At 43.1% G+C, this 16186-nt stretch overlaps 1 protein-coding gene across 1 annotated transcript in view; it reads left to right on the forward strand.

Annotated features, from left to right (window-relative positions):
* PTPRQ (protein tyrosine phosphatase, receptor type Q) overlaps positions 1-16186 on the forward strand; it is a 204611-nt gene that overhangs the window by 28660 nt on the left and 159765 nt on the right. The window contains exons 12-18 of the mRNA XM_015407447.1: positions 687-852; positions 4430-4690; positions 9547-9693; positions 10049-10182; positions 10521-10632; positions 11054-11280; positions 15628-15697. Coding sequence (XP_015262933.1) covers positions 687-852; positions 4430-4690; positions 9547-9693; positions 10049-10182; positions 10521-10632; positions 11054-11280; positions 15628-15697 — 1117 coding nt within the window. The remainder of the gene's footprint in view (positions 1-686; positions 853-4429; positions 4691-9546; positions 9694-10048; positions 10183-10520; positions 10633-11053; positions 11281-15627; positions 15698-16186) is intronic.

Genomic DNA, 16186 nt, shown 5'->3' on the forward strand with positions numbered 1-16186 from the left:
CAGGAGCCCCATCGTAAATGCACCAAACAATTCCTCAAGATTTTCCAAAACACTACTCTGTTTTGGGCTCCTGGGGAACTTTGAAGTAGCACCAAAGCTTTAAGATCTCTCCAGCTGTCACCTGGAGACTGGCAACAGCTTGTCTGGAGTGTGGGCAGCATGTCATTGTATCTGTCTGAGGTCCCCCTCTTCCTCTTCCTCCTCAGATCCCACCCTCAGCAGGCTTCATCCCTAAAATATCCTGGAAGTTTCCAACCTGGAGTTGGCAACCCTATGTCCTGTAGTTCGAACCTGGAGTTGGCAACCATCAGCCAACATTTATCTGCCTGTCTGTCTTTACAACCCCCCCCCCCACACACACACAGCCTCTGCCTAGGGAGCAGCTGACATCATTCTCCTCTCCCAACTGAAAATTCCAACTGCCTTGCGGGGGGGGGGTGAGTTTGAGTTGTGGAATGGAGTGTAGTCCAATCAGCTTCCGTATGTAAATGACCTTGGAACGCTGGCCGGGACTGCACAAAGCAGCCAATGAACCCAGCCAGTGTCTTCCGAGTGGCAGTTTTTTCGGCCTAACACTAAAGGGGCCAATTTTAGAATTCTGGCACCCAAAACTTTTATAATAAGGGAGAGAATCCTTAAGTAAACATACATTGAGTGTGACCTCAAAATATATTTTTCCCCTGTAGCTTTCCTATCGTTACACAAGCAGCAATGAAACTCTTCTTACTACCACAATTTTTGACAGCATAGCTGCAGTGAAAAATCTGATGCCTGGAACAGATTATATCTTTCAACTCAAGACTATTAAAAGAAACGATTTCAGTGTGGCTGTGGAGAAAAAAGTCACCACAAGTATGTGTGATCCATTCTATGTAATTTTTTGTGTGAAACAGTACAGTGTAAATCAGAAGTTCTCAACCTTTTTGAACCTGTGGGCACATTTGGAATTCTGACATAGCACCCTGGGCACAGCAGCAAAATGGGGAGCGGAGCCAGCCAAAAATGATTTCCACCGTTTAACTTCAGTAACACAGTGTAAATCCTTGTTCTGTGGTGGCAGCTGCTGCCAAGGCAACTTTTTAAAAAATCTGCACAGATTTTAAAAAATGTGTTGGGGACCCCTGGGGTAAATGCATTTAGCCTTGTTAAAAATGGACATCATTGTGGGGAATATTAAAATTAAATGGAAACCATGGGCAAAAATACAACTTTTATACAAGCCTGCCTGTGTTAATTAAATTGAGCAAGCCACTTATTTTATTTATTTATTTATTTATTTATTTATTCAATGTATACCCTGCCCTCCCTGCGAACGGGCTCAGGGCGGCTATGGATACTCAAGTTTTTTTAAAGAATAGTTTATTGCATTTTGAATATAATTCTTGACTTGCCTGTTCTTAAGCAGATTTTCATCATACATAAGAACATAAGAGACGCCAATGTTGGATCAGGCCAAAGGCCCATCCAGTCCAACACTCTGTGTCACATAGTGGCCAGAAATACCAGTGCCATCAGGAGGTCCATCAGCAGGGCCAGAACCTCAGAAGCCCTCCCACTGTTGACCCCCCCCAGCACCAAGAAGACAGAGCATCACTTGCCCCAGAGCCCCTATCTATACCTTGCTATTAGCTAAACTTGTATGAAACCAAAACAAATGGAAGCAAATTCTAACAAATAGTCTTTCAGACTTCAGCCGTTCATGAATAAGATCCCGCCATGTAAATGGGCAAATCCTGCTGATAGTATTAGAATGTACATTCACCAAGGCAAATTGAACTAGGAATATGACTTCTGTCTTTTACTTATTCCTTATATCTGAAGAAGTGAGCAGTGACTCATGAAAGCTCATACCCTGCCACTTGTTAGTCTTTAAAGTGCTACTGGACTCTTGTTATTTTGCCTTGTCTGAATCATCCGGAGATCTGCTATGGAGATGTTTTTCTGTTATGTAAATGATCTGGAATATGATCATCTTGTCTTTGGAGTCTTCTATCTCAGTACAATTTACCTGGGGAACACACTGCCATGTGGAGAGTAACATAAGTGCATTAGGGCTTTTTTAAACTACCCATCACAGTACAGCCCCTTGCACCACCTGAAAAGACACTTCTAAATGTTGAGGTTCCTCTAGAGATTGATTTGGTGTGACACAAGGGGATGTCACTGTAATGGGTAGTGATGGGTGTCGGCCGCTGCGGCGGGACTGGCGCGACTCGCGCCGACTTCCTCGAGACCACCCACAGAGGAACGGGGTTCGGGAGCCGCGTTTGGGGGCCAGGGAGACCATGGTTCGAAACCCCGGAAGGGACGAGCTCGAGTGAAATTACGAGAACCTTTACCAGCCGTTGGTACGGAATCCAACGAGGAAGGCACCGAGCGAGCTGCTACCTCCCACGATCCTGAAACCGGGATACAGAGAGCAGGGATACAGAGAGAGACACACGTGAAACAGGAAAACACAACTAGAGAACGGGGTGGATGGGAAACACATGGGGAAGATTGTTATTTGTAGCAGATGTTGATTGTGAGACTAAATAAAGTGGAGAAACGGAAGGCACCAGGGAGGAAGCTGGTACGGATCGTGAGCAGCAAGAGAGAGAGAGGGCGTGCGCACGACCGAACAAACCAGGAACGGAAGCTGGTGTATGACCTTAATACACGGCCCGTTCGCATTCTGAGGTGCCAGTTTCGAAGCGGCAAGAGGTCTCACAACGGCAACCGGACATTCGGGTCTAGGGAGGAACGCCAATCGCGACAATGGGTTTTGGCCACTGTGTGACAGAGTGTTGGACTAGATGGGCCATTGGCCTGATCCAACATTGGCTTCTCTTATGCTCTTATGTTATGTTCTTAGGATTGACTGATTTGATCTCCTTGCAGTCCAAGGGACTCTCAAGAGTCTTATGTTTGTCTCTAAAAATAAAAAATTACATAAAAAAGAGTTTTCTCCAGCACCATAATTCGAAAACATCTAATCTTCGGTGCTCGGCCTTCCTGTGGCCACTGTTGCGTTTTCCAAATTTGCTGGCATATTGAGTGCAGCACTTCAACAGCATCATCTTTTAAGACTTTGAATAGCTCAGCTGCTTTGTCGTTAGTAATGCTTTCTAAGGCCCATTCACACTCCAGAATGTCTGGCTCCAGGTCTGTGATCACATCATTGTGGTTGTCAAGGACATTTAGATCTTTCTTGTATAGTTCTTCTGTGTATTCTTGCCACCTCTTTCTAATCTCTTCTGCTTCTGTTAGGTCTCTACCATTTTTGTCCTTTATCATGGCCAGCTTTGCACAGAACGTTCCCTTGATTTCTCCAGTTTACTTTAAGAGACCTCCAATGTTCCCACTAAGCTGTGGAGTCTTGTGAGCAAAAATTCTACTTTGTGAGCTACTGGCATTAAAGTTGTGAGTGAGCGATTTGGCTACTGCATCAATTAGTTTGCTCTGGAGCCATCCTTCCTGAGCTCACACAAAAATGTGTGAGCTGGAGGCTAAAAAACTGTGAGCTAGCTCACACTAACTCAGCTTAGAGGGAACACTGGAGACCTCTAGTTCTTCTCATTCTATTATTTATTGACTGTATAGAGCTTCTCCATCTTTGACTGCAAATGATATAATCAATCTGATTTCGGTGATGTCCATGTGTAGGTTGTTGGAAGGGGGGTTGGAAGTAGGTTGTTGGAAGGGGGTGTTTGCTATTAATGGAATAAAAGATTTGTGGACTAGTAACTTTTATTCCATTAATATTCGCAGCAAATGCATTCAAAATATGAACATATCCTGATTAAGTCACCTATTATCCCTAACAGGTTTATTGAGATTTGTGCTACTTTTATGACAGTACTATATGATGCTTATTGTTTTCATTTATCAGATGTTTTAATGGGATTGAAGGATGATGACTTGTCCAAAGCTATGCAATAAATGTTAGATTTAAGCTAAGCTAAGATCTGAACTCAGTTCTCTCAGGTCCAAGTTCCGTGATGTATCTGCCATCAAGTGGTATTATGCATCTATTGCCAGACTGGTATAGTGGTTAAGTGTGTGGACTCTAATCTGAGAGAACAGGGTTTGATTTCCCACTTTTCCACTTGCAGCTGCTGGATGACCTTGGGCAAGCCATAGTTCTGTCAGTGCTGTTCTCTCAAGGACAGTTCTGGAAAGAGCTCTCTCAGTCCTACCTACCTCACAGGGTGTCTGTTGTGGGGAGGGGAAGGGAAAGGAGATTGTAAGACACTCTGAGACTCCGAGTGATGGGCGGGGTATAAATCCAATCTCTCTCCTCCTCCTCCTCCTCTTAAAATAATTTAATATCAACTTCACAGGTGTTGTAAGAACAGCTTGTATGTGCTCTTGCCATGAAAGATTTTTATTGAATCTATATTTGTTTTTCTACATATAATCAGTTGTATTTTTTCTCAACTTTTATCAGAACCTATGGGGATATGTGATCTAACATTAAAAGTGGTAAACAGTTCATCTGCTACATTAATCTGGAAACCAACTATGACCAACTTTACACATTATAAAGCATCTCTATCCAACAAAACATTCACAAAGGAGTACATTATTTTGGAAACTCAGACACATCACACCATTACAGATCTCACTGCTGGTGAGAGTTACAATTTCACATTGCAAAGAGTGAAAGGATCTATTGACGGTGAAGTTGCCTTTACTGAAATCAGTACAGGTTTGTAATTTTTTTTCCAGTTACTGTGTTTATGTATTTGTGTGCAGCTAGGTAATAATTTATTTACAGTTTATTTCGAGGGCTGAATCTTTAGCCCTGGAATTTATACACAAGGAGACTGGTTAATTTGTTTAAAACAACCATTACTATCAGGAAATGCTGCATTTGCAGGGTGAGATGGTTCTGCAAAAATTAGATCTGCATGCATATGCATTTATTTATTTGTATTCCACTTCTCTCACCAGTGGGGACTCAAGTAGCTTAGAACAGTGGTTTCTGATCTTTTTGGTATGGTGACCCAGTTCTCCCCTTTTCCATTTTTTCACAACAACAACCCTGTGAGGTAGGTTAGGTTGAGAGAAGGTGGCTGGCCCAAGGTCACCCAGGAAGCCTTGATAGTAGAGTAGGAAGTAGAACTTGTACTCCAGATCTCCTATTACATGACAATGGAGGAACCGGACCCATGTTTTAGAAGCAAAATTGTAGTTATATCTTATATACTGGCTCCTGCCCTCCCATTGCCAAGACTCGTCACCACTGCCTCTGCCACCAGCCCCACTGCGCTCCTTCTCCTGCAACATCCTTCCTCCATCACTGATGCTGGTGAGGCCAGCACATCTCCTGAATCCTCCAACCCTTGCAGCTGGTACTGGTCAACCCCACACAGCTCCTGCCCTCCAACACCCATGACACTGATGATGGTGAGCCCAGCATGGCTTCTGGCCCCTGCCACTGGGCCCACTGTGACTCTCAAGCAGTGTTCCCTCTAAGCACCACAGTTTTGTGAGTAGAAATTCTACCTCGTGAGCGAAAAAGCTAGTAGCATTAAAATTGTGAGCAAGTCTACATTTGACTACTCCATAAATTAGTTTTTGAGAAGATTATTTCTATAACCTTGTAAATATCTCAGAACGAATTCTTTTTAAACTATATTTAACTATATTTTAAGAATAAAACATTAAAAGAGAAAAGAGAATCAAGTCAGATTTTGTTACACAAAATGTTGGCCTTTGGAGAACAGGTCTACCTGCCCCTTTCCACTATATTGGTAGACCTGGCCTCAGAAGAACGGGTCTACCTGCCCCAGTCCACTATATTAGTAGACCTGGCCTTGGACCATTGCCCTGCGCTGACCCTTAGAAAACATACCAGCACTTTGGGGGGGGGGGGATCTTGAGGTCTGCTTTGGTTTTTTTGTGAAATATGACAACCAGCATTACAAATCAAGGCCCCGGTCACACGGGCCGGAAAATGCGGGGGGGAAGCGTGGTTGTTTGCCCCGGAACAAAGTAACGCACAGCAGCCCGATCAGACGTCCTGTTGAGGTCCCATGGTTAGGCTGTTAGGTGCCGATCACACGGCCAGTCAGCAGCACGGCAAAGATGCAGCATGGCGCGATCACACCGGCAATCGTGCTGCGGCGCTTCTGTGGCAAATGGGATTTTTTGTGTGTGTCACCGAAGTTTGCACATGTGCATGATTGTTTGTGTGCATCCTGTGGAGACTTAAAAAAAAACAACCATCCGGTTTGCAACGGGACATGGGCGGGCGCCGGATGCCATGGGTTTCCAGTGGAAACATGATCAGATGCCCGCCCTTGCCCCGCGTTTTCCAGAAACTAGTACATTGTATGTGGTGGTTTTTTACTCCGCATCTTCGGCAACAAGCCACGGGTTAGCCACGGGTGCACTATGCTTCCCAGATGTTGTGGTGTGATCGCGCCCGGAAAATCCGCCTATCATCCATGTCTTCAGCGTGAACGGGGCCCAAGTATAACAGAGATGGAACAATCAATGTCAGAACGCTGCCTAACCTAACAAACAGGAAGTTACTTAAATGTTATCAACCTGCCCAAACTACTTATTTTTTCAGATATTTATATCCTACTTTTCCCTGTGACTCAAGACAGCTTACAAATCATATTGAAAAGCATAATAGGGGTGTAGCTTATGGGGACTGTTATAGTATCTGGGGCTCTGAGTTAGAGGCACCCAATTGGAGCATAGCTACTGGTGCCTCTTCTCAAAAAAACCCTCCAAAGATTCAAGAAGATTGGACCAAGGGGTCCAATTCTATGAGCCCCAGAAGGAGGTGCCCCCATCCTCCATTGTTTCCTATGGAAGCTTGGTTGTGAGCGGAACAGAAATCCTCTAAGCTGGCCTCTGAAATCTGGGCCAGCACCTTCTAGTGCAGCTTAGAGGGAACTGTGCTCTCAAGCCTCCTTCACCCCTGTAGTTGCTGCCAGCAATGCCAGTGCAGCACCCAGCCTCCCTCACCTGGCCTGCTGTGGCTCCAGCCCCCAAATCACCACTGACTCTATGATGACAGATGTAGGTGCATTGTCTCCTCATGCACAGACAACATTTTTGTTTGGGAGGGATTTATATTCCCATTGTAATTTTTAACCATTTCAGATTTTTCTGCAACTCTTCCCCCCCCAAGTTTGTAGAAAGATCACATTTCACTCATTGTGAGCCCAGTCTACAGATTTAGATATCCAAAATCTACCCACACTTGAGAAATAGATATTTAGATGATGCCAAATTTGCTCCTGAGAAAGTAAGTACAGTCAGCTCATTTGACCAAGGGTTTCAAGTCTGATTACACTAAATTATTCCTGTATTATTTCACTATTTTTAATTAAATCTACTTTAATTCTAGATTTAAGATTATCCCTGTTCAGTTATTATTCCTAAGTTTTATTCTTAGCCTTGACTGATGTTTTTGGAAATGGTGGCCGGCTCTGCTGTAAGCTCTCTAGACGCAGTTCCAGGCTTGACTGACATGACAGAAGTTCCCTTCAAAGTAGCATGTGAAACAGGGAGCTGATGTTTATCCCCCAGATACCATATCTGATGAATTCTGTCATAAATGGAATGGGGGAATATTGTGGGAACAAGAAGCTGCTTTTTGAGGTAAATGCCACTCAAACTAATGAGAGTTTATCTTGAGAAATAGCGTTATTTTTAGTCTTTTTTTCTACCAACACTAAGTCTCAAACTAGATGTTAAAAATTCTATAATTCTCTGGACTTTCATTCCCTGCAGTCACACAGGAACTGTAGGGAACTGAATTTTAAAGAGCTGCAAGGTCCAATTCTGACCAGACCATGGTGTTTGTATGGGGAGTGGCTCTGCCTTCCTCCGTGCTGTTTTCCTGAGCCAAAGTAGTCCTGAGGACATTATTGACCCCAGATTCCCCAGAGTAATTTCAGCTGGGGAACATGGCGTTATAAGAAGGCAGGAGTCCCTCTGCTTTTGTTGTCCTGAGCAGAGTTTGGTCCCTGAAGCTCTTTAAAAGGCAGTTCCTTACAACTCTTGTGTGACTGTGGGAAACAAGATTTTGGTCTGGGTTTCCTGTCTGATAAAATTCGTGCTATCTAGTTTGAATCTGAGAACTCATTAAAAGAAGATTTGTTGACTATAGGGAAATATAGCAAAATATATAAATGAAATTACCTGAACTTCTACTACTTCTATGTCATGGGATTGGTTTTGCATTTTTTTATTAACATTTTATAAGTTTTGTCTATGTTTGAGCATATTTGGTAGATCTAAATTGTGGATATCTGTTCTAAAACATTGTTCCCCTTGTGATTTTAGAAATAGGTGGTAAAGAGGTATAACACAAACATGTGTGCATAAATGTGTGAAAATATAATCTCTAATGTTTATTTGTATGCTATCTCACCAGATTTGCTTGAAGTGTCTCACAGCAATAAAATAAAGCCAAGCAGATGATAAAAACAATTCACATAACTATAACATGCCAATAAAGCAGCAAATAAAAACAGTCAGAGCATAAAAGCACATTGTCCCAGTTCCCCTGTCCTGGGACGAGATCCCCCACCCCCGGGGACACACCTGCACCACATCTCACCCCAACAACAGCTGAGGAACAGGGAAGGGATGGATCCGCAGCCCCCGAAGGAAGCGGGGCCCAACAGCTCGGCTCCCAGCAGCTTGCGCGCAGATCGCAACGCTGGCAGGGCAAGACCCTCTCAGCGAGCACCACGCCGAACCCACCTGGGCCGCCGGCTCACCTGCAACCACACCCCAGACGCCCAGGGAGCCTCTGTGATTATAAACTAGAGCGGGGCCAAGCTGGGAGGAGGGGAGGCGGGGATGAGGGGCGGTACCGGGACTGGAGAGGGCAAATAAAAGAGGAGCATTTTGGAAGGACCGGGGAGGAACAATGTGTGAGGGAGCGAAACTGCTAAGGACGGCTAGAGAGAAGAGGGAGAGCAGTATCCCGCACACGGGACAGAGGGACAAAAGGGGTGCTGTTAACCCCGTCTCCTGCCTATCTGAGGTCCTGGCTAAGCTCCCTTTTGCAGACCTCCTCCGACCTCCTCCGACTCCTGGCATTGCCTCACCCGTCGGAAAGCCAGGGTTCCCCCCCCCCGAGCCCCCAGGAAAAGCGCGTCACACACATACAACTGTGCAGTCTGGAATAATATTGATAAAGCAATTTTCAGAATCAAAGCAGATCACATAATGGCTAACCCCCACACACACCCAGAATTCTTTAGGTAAAAGCCTAGGGATAGGCAAATGTTTTTGACTGGTGCCTAGTGGCAAATAAGTCACAGGCACAATTTTCCTAATGCAGATTTGGTATGGTAAGTTTTGACAGTGCTGATCACATGTTTGGGAAGGGGAACTGAACACAGGCTCCCTTCTCCTTCAGAAGATAGAGTCTGTCAAAATTGACAGCACTGTTCAAAGGTTCAGCAACAGGACATAAGGCCTGTTGATGGACATGGATATCTGTTAGGATCCTGGTTATTTTCAAGCCTGATTTTTTGTACATAATCCATTTAAATTGAAGGAATAATGATAAAATTCTCTTTTAAGTGCCTGAAAAGCCAGAGGAACTAGAAGTCATCAATGTGTCATCACATTCCTTTTCTCTGCGTTGGAGACTACCTCATGGAATTGTGCAAAAGTTTCATGTGGATCTCACACCTTCTCATGGCTTTGTCTCTGTCCTAGATGTGGGAGGTGGGGAGTATCAGGTATGTGAGGGCTTTTTAAAATAGTGCTTGGATGGTCAGGGATTATTTATGTACTACGGTAATAGGAAAATTGGCCAAGCATGACGTTCTCATTTTAAGCTTTTAAACATAGATGAGAATGCAAAAGTACACATGCCAAATTTGTGAGAGCAAATTTCAACATCTGTGGTTTGTTGCCTTAACAACAGTTATGATACTTTTACAAAGTCTGCCATAGACCTCTAGCCAGTCATTTAAGGGTTCATGAATAGTTTAACAAAGGCAGGGCAGAGCTATTGAGTAATACAGGTTCATTAATTGTGTACTTGCCAGGAAGATCTAGCCTTAAATCATTAATGCAGGCAACATTTCACTGTTAAGCCATCACAAAGTTGTAGCAGCACTGTTGATTCCAGTGTTTGAAAATAATATTATAATTATCATGGGTTTTCATGGTTTTTTGCTTCTCTTTTTTATTGGAACTGCAAAGGCACAGGTACTTTGTATGAATGTTGGCTATTGGTTGTTATGGATTGTGTTGCACAGGGTAAGGCAGAGTCAAAGAGTTTTTCTAGGATTTCTGAGCAGAAATGAGCAGAATAGAGTTTTAATGGTGGGATACTAATATGGGAACTCTGTAAATCCAGTACAGTAATAGACAGAGCCTCTTGCTTTTTGAGTGTTGTTGTTTTTGACTAATACGAATGTAAAGAACAAACAAAAGTGTGATTTGTATTGTATGATCTGGTAGCCATTGAAATTTATTTTATGCTTGCTTTTGTTTCCATTCAAATTGGGAGAAGTAGCTCTAATGCGTTTAATTCCATGTTCTAGGCTGATATTTCAAACACCACTCCTGGAACATTGTATAATGTGACAGTTTCTTCAGTTTCCTCTTCAGCATATAGTTCACCTGTCAGCAGAACAGTGACAACCAATGTAACCAGTGAGTTTGAGATGATATTGCATTTCACTGTTTTCCTTGAAATGTCCTGTTGATACTTTTTAAAAATGTAATGTGCTATTTTGCCGGTTTCAATATATCAGTGGAAGTCCACTTCCACAGAATAATGTAGATCTATAGTGCAGAAGCCAGATGTTATGAATCTTTAATGTGTTTTAAAAACTAAACGCAACAGGTCTATTTTGACTGTGAATATTTCAGCATTCCATTTTTTGAATTCTTATAGAAAGAATGTACCTGGTACTCCAAAAGGCATTTAACCTTTCATAACAATTCTAAAGAAAGCCAACTTCACAAGCTGCACTTTGATGTTTAAGAACTCAAAAAGACCTTTTCTGTCAGAGCAGCTATTACAAAGTAGCTGTGATAGAATACAATTTAATTAAAGGATGTCTTTGTGCAGATCCAGGACCTCCTGTGTTCCTTGCGGGAGAACGAGTAGGATCTGCAGGAATTCTTCTCTCTTGGAACACACCACCACATCCAAATGGAAGGATCATATCCTACATTGTTAAATATAAGGAGGTATGCCCTTGGCTGCAGAACACTTACACTCAAGTTACAACAAAGCCAGATAGTTTGGAAGTTCTCCTCACTAATCTTAACCCTGGAACAACTTATGAAATTCAGGTAACACTTTTAATCTTCTAATTACTTGTAAACTTCAAAGTAAAAATATAGGATTTAATAATTAGCTCAAGTTAACTCCAGTTTTGAATCACATAATTTTTTTAAAGGATTTCAAAAATCCTTTGACACACTCTCAAACTATTGAAGACTTTACTTTGTGGTATAACTTGTAATACAAATTAGTTGAAAATAGTAATTGCTTTCATTTTTTTCAAGATTAAAACAGCAGTGCAACCTTATTTGCACTGATGATGTATTAATATCTTGCCATAGTTAACAGTATTACTAGGCTTTGTGGTTTGAAGTTATGGACTACTTTGATTCTTAGATATATAGCTGTCTCATTTGATGATGAGTAATGAATGACCAGGAGTGAAATGATAAGAAGTAAAATAGAATAATAATGCTTTGTTAGACACTTCTTTTATACAGATCAGGTGTCTCGGTAAACAAAAACGGTGTATATTATTATGCTTACATGTGCTTCCATTTTATGCAACACTAGTTTAAGAAAAGTCCACAAGTCTTAGATGTTTAAAAAGTTTTTCATATTTAAGATATACTTCCTACAAAATTTGGCAATAGTTGTAGAGTTGAGTTATATTGATCACTGTGTAAAATAGCTTGAATTTGAATCTTATATTGATGTAAATAATCCTGCATATATAATGTTGATTGATGGTGAGTTTTGGTTTCCAGATAAAGGCTCGCACGCTATCGGCAAAGCCGATTGAGCGCGCGGGCCGCTTTGTCCCCGGGAGGAAATGGGAGATTGACAGCTGCGCTGAGATGCAGCGTGTCTTGGCACTGGGGTGGGTGGGACCGGCCTTTATAGGCTCGGCCCCGTTCCCGCTCCTCTCAGTTGCGTCTTGTGCTCAGAATGCGCTGTTCCGAGCATGCTAGGGAGTAGGCCTAATTAGGCCTAGAAAGCAGTGGCGCGGCGTCAGCGGCAGGCAAATCGGTGGCTGCCCGAGGCGTCGGCGGCACTGGGCTAGAGGCGGCAGCCTTGGCGAGCGAGGCAGTGGCCGTGGGAATCCTGTGGTGGTGGCTGCAGGCGACGAGTGGCGGTCGCAGAAGATGAGGCAGCCGAGGGCGAACAGGCAGAGAAGGCATCAGTGCCAAAGCGGCTGCTGTCAGGCAGTCTGTGGTGGCTAGCGCCGAGCACCCTACTAGGCATGGTTCCAGGGGGCTCAGCTGCCATTTGATTTGTGGTCACCTGATCCTTTCCCCCCAACCTCCCCCAACGTCTTAGATAGCCACCTGCGGGGGCTGGAGTAGCCCACTGTAGTTCTAAGGGTCCCCACCCCTTTTTGGCTTTTGAAGTCCTTAGGGGGCCCAAGTAGGTGAATTGCAGGCATAGGGGCTGGATTACGTGGCTAGGTGGAGCTGGCCTTGTTAGGGTGGCAGTTTGGTGCAGGGCAGGGAACGGCTGGGGCCACCCCTACAGGTCTTGGGGGTAATGACCTGGGCCTGCTGAAGGGCAATTCAGGCCAAGGCTGACCTCGCCACCATTAAAGCAAGGTGGCCTGGAACGCAAATTGTGCGGTCGGCAATCTTGCCGCGTCGTGTTTGGCGTGGCCTTGGGAACCTCCGGGGTTTGGTCAGGGCCCGGAAGAAAGTGAACCAACATATGGAGAAGGCCCTGGAGGGGGGTTTGGGTAGGTTTCTCCCTCATCCTGGCATCTGGGTCGAGCTTGACCTATACAGGGATGATGGCATACATTTGTCGAACAAGGGCAATGACATATTCCTGGAGGAATTGCTGCAAGGGATTAGGGCAGCCTTGGGCTGTTAGGTGGCCGCGGCGGCCAAAGCAGAAGCTTGGCCTTGCCTGTGGCAGAGTAGGGTGGGAAAGAATGCAGAACCGGTAATCACTTTCAGCCAGTTCCGGTTGGGGACCAGGGGGTCATCAGGAACGGCTCCAGGGCTGTAGGGTTTAAGGCTGGGAATGGTGACCACCAGTGTTCCCTCTAAGGTGAGTTAGTGTGAGCTAGCTCACAATTCTTTAGCTTCCGGCTCACACATTTTTGTCTTCGCTCAGGAAGGATGGCTCCAGAGCAAACTCATTTATGCAGGAGCCAAATCGCTCGCTCACAACTTTAATACCAGTAGCTCACAAAGTCGAATTTTTGCTCACAAGACTCCCCAGCTTAGAGGGAGCATTGGTGACCACCTCAGTGAGCCTCTTGGGTAAGCTCCTCTTTGAGGCTGTAGGGCTTCAGGGGTAGGCGCTCCTGGGGTGTGACCTGTGCACTGGGCTGCCGGTCACGGGCCAGAGACTTGGCCCTAGACTGGGGCTAGTGACTTGCCCATACATGTGGGCAAGGAGTTTGGCTGGAGTGACACCTGCCTGGCCTGTTCTGCTCCCACTTAGTTCCCTTGCTGTGGATTTATTATGCAAAATAAATAGTTAATAAGGTGGCCCTTGTTTGAATCCAAACAGTTGTCTGTCTCATTATTACCGGCTCAGGGGACAAAATGTGATCTTATTTTCTTTCATATTTTAATAAATAAGTCCTACACAAATCCTTCAGGTTATTTCTTATTGATTGTTGTTTCTTTCTGTCTTCCTTCTTCCCTCATCAACTTTTATTCCAACTGTCCATTTGATTTTACTTTTCTGGGTTTCTCATTTTTAATCATTAAACTTAGATGGGTCGGATCCCAGACCACAAGGCTGGATCCAAAGGTGCTCATCTTCCAGGGAAAGGGCTGAGATACATCATTATCATTTACAAGATGTTTCATGTATTCCTCCATGTATTCCTTATATAACATGTCATTAAAAGGACAGAAACGAACCTTTTCCATTGGAACATTCATACACTGTGAAAGTTTAAAGTTACAAAACTTCATTGTATCTTCATTCTAGCCACTGTAAAGATCAAAGGTTAAGTTTTGCAATTTGTTTTCCTCAGCTCATAGCAATTTCTGTCTTTTGTAATACTCTTGTGCTTAGTTTTCAAATATATATCATTTGTTTCAACAACATTGTTTTTTTATTGGATTGTTTCATCACAGTAGACTCTATTGTATTGGGGCTTTTTAATGTGTTCACAGTCCCGAAATGCTGTACATATAGTATGGTGGTGGAGCATTGAGCACCTGCCCTATTGTATAGCTTGTGTGAGGCATGGGCTTACATGTATACATCTGCATATCCTGCAGCCTACTGACCCTCATGCCTACTGGTCCAAGTGGGCCCTGCATCCCTGCAAATAAACATTCCCCGTGTCAGAAATGGGTGCTTTAGGGAAGGGAACACAGGACAGATCTGTAGTCCTTGCATCTGTAACTCACTAAATCCAACCCAGTGATCTCTAAAAACTGTGTCCCTAATACTATGCAGAAATATAGAATTAGCAATGATGCAATGTCAAATTCATTGTATGGTCAGTGACTACAGAGAAGTGAATGTAGATGTGGCCATGAAATAAGATTTATCTTGCCATGAGATAAGATTTATCAGTTGCCACTATGTAACTACTGTGTGGCTGAATGCTTCACTTTATTTCAGTTTAATTCTGCGCTCTAATTGAATTAAGCTGATGTGAGAGAATACATGGAATTGTGACGCCACCACACTTGTTGCCCTTTTGTATTTGTATGTGTATGTAATCTTGCTTCTTAATCGGTCTTTTCCCCTGAACTAACACTCTTGTTGTAATAACTGTGTTCTTTGTTCACATGAAAGCCTATCCTACCTCTGATCTTTTTCTCACTTCTTTTGGATACTATCCTTTTGGTATTCCCTTTTTGAAATGAGGTGACCCCCCCAAAAAAAAACCCTGAAAAAACCTGAAGTAAATTCAAGGTGAGTGCATATTACTTTATATAAAAACTCACCATTATATTGTTATTTTTATTAAACTTTAACATTGCTATTTTCCCATGAATTTAGTTTTCAATGCAAGTCCAAAAATGAATTTAGTATACAGCTTTTTAGTCTCTGAGTTTTTATATTATATTACCAGGCATTTATACTCTGCTTTTCACATGATTTGCCTAAGCATTGGTCAGAAACATAGCAAATCCTTTTTGTTTGGGCTGGATTTTGGTCTTCAGAGTTAAACTTAAAAGAGTTGTGATTTTGCCATATACTTCCACTATCCATATCTCCATTTCACTGAAACAAAAAACTGTGGAACATAATTAGGGTGCTTTTTTATAGCTCCCCTTCATTATAACAGTAGTTGTACAGGAGTAGTTTCCAATGGATTGTGTACAGTGTTATTGTAAAATGTTCTGAGCTCTCAAAAATGTATAGAACACTTATAAATATTATGAATATCACTAATTGTTAGCTTAAAAGTGTTTTTCTGATATTACTGTTTTGGTTTATTGCAGGTTGCTGCTGAAAACAGTGCCGGTATTGGAGTATTTAGTGATCCATTTCTATTTCAAACTGCAGAAAGTGGTAAGTTGATGTACTGTTTTTACTTACTAATCATTTAAAAAGATTGAAGAGTACACATGACATTATGGAAGGCACTATAGAACCTATTTTTAATTGAAGATTTTGCTATTTAATGAAGTGTTCCCAAATCCTAATCCTTTTCTTTGAATGCTGAAAATACTGACATTCTTATGTTTTTGAGAGAAAAGGCTTTCTTGAAGTTGTTTTGCATGTATGGATGGGGAACCATATTCCCACACACCAGTTATGCTCCTCAGACAACCTTCTCCTTGTGTTGCCTTCTCATAGGACTGTCCATGCAGCAACAAGTAGGTCAAAGGCTGGCTCTGATAGGTGCCGTCCTCCGAAATGGCCTACTAGAGTGGGTACGGAGGGCGTCTTTCCAGGCTGCATTTAGGATGTTGTGCAAGACAGATCTGTTTCAGAAGGCATTACAAGAAGGGTAGATTGTCACAGCAGATTTTGCTGTGTGTTTTTAATTCTCTGTAG

Source organism: Gekko japonicus, unplaced genomic scaffold, assembly GCF_001447785.1.
Source record: "Gekko japonicus isolate JY-2015 unplaced genomic scaffold, Gekko_japonicus_V1.1 scaffold525, whole genome shotgun sequence".
NCBI lineage: Eukaryota > Metazoa > Chordata > Lepidosauria > Squamata > Gekkonidae > Gekko > Gekko japonicus.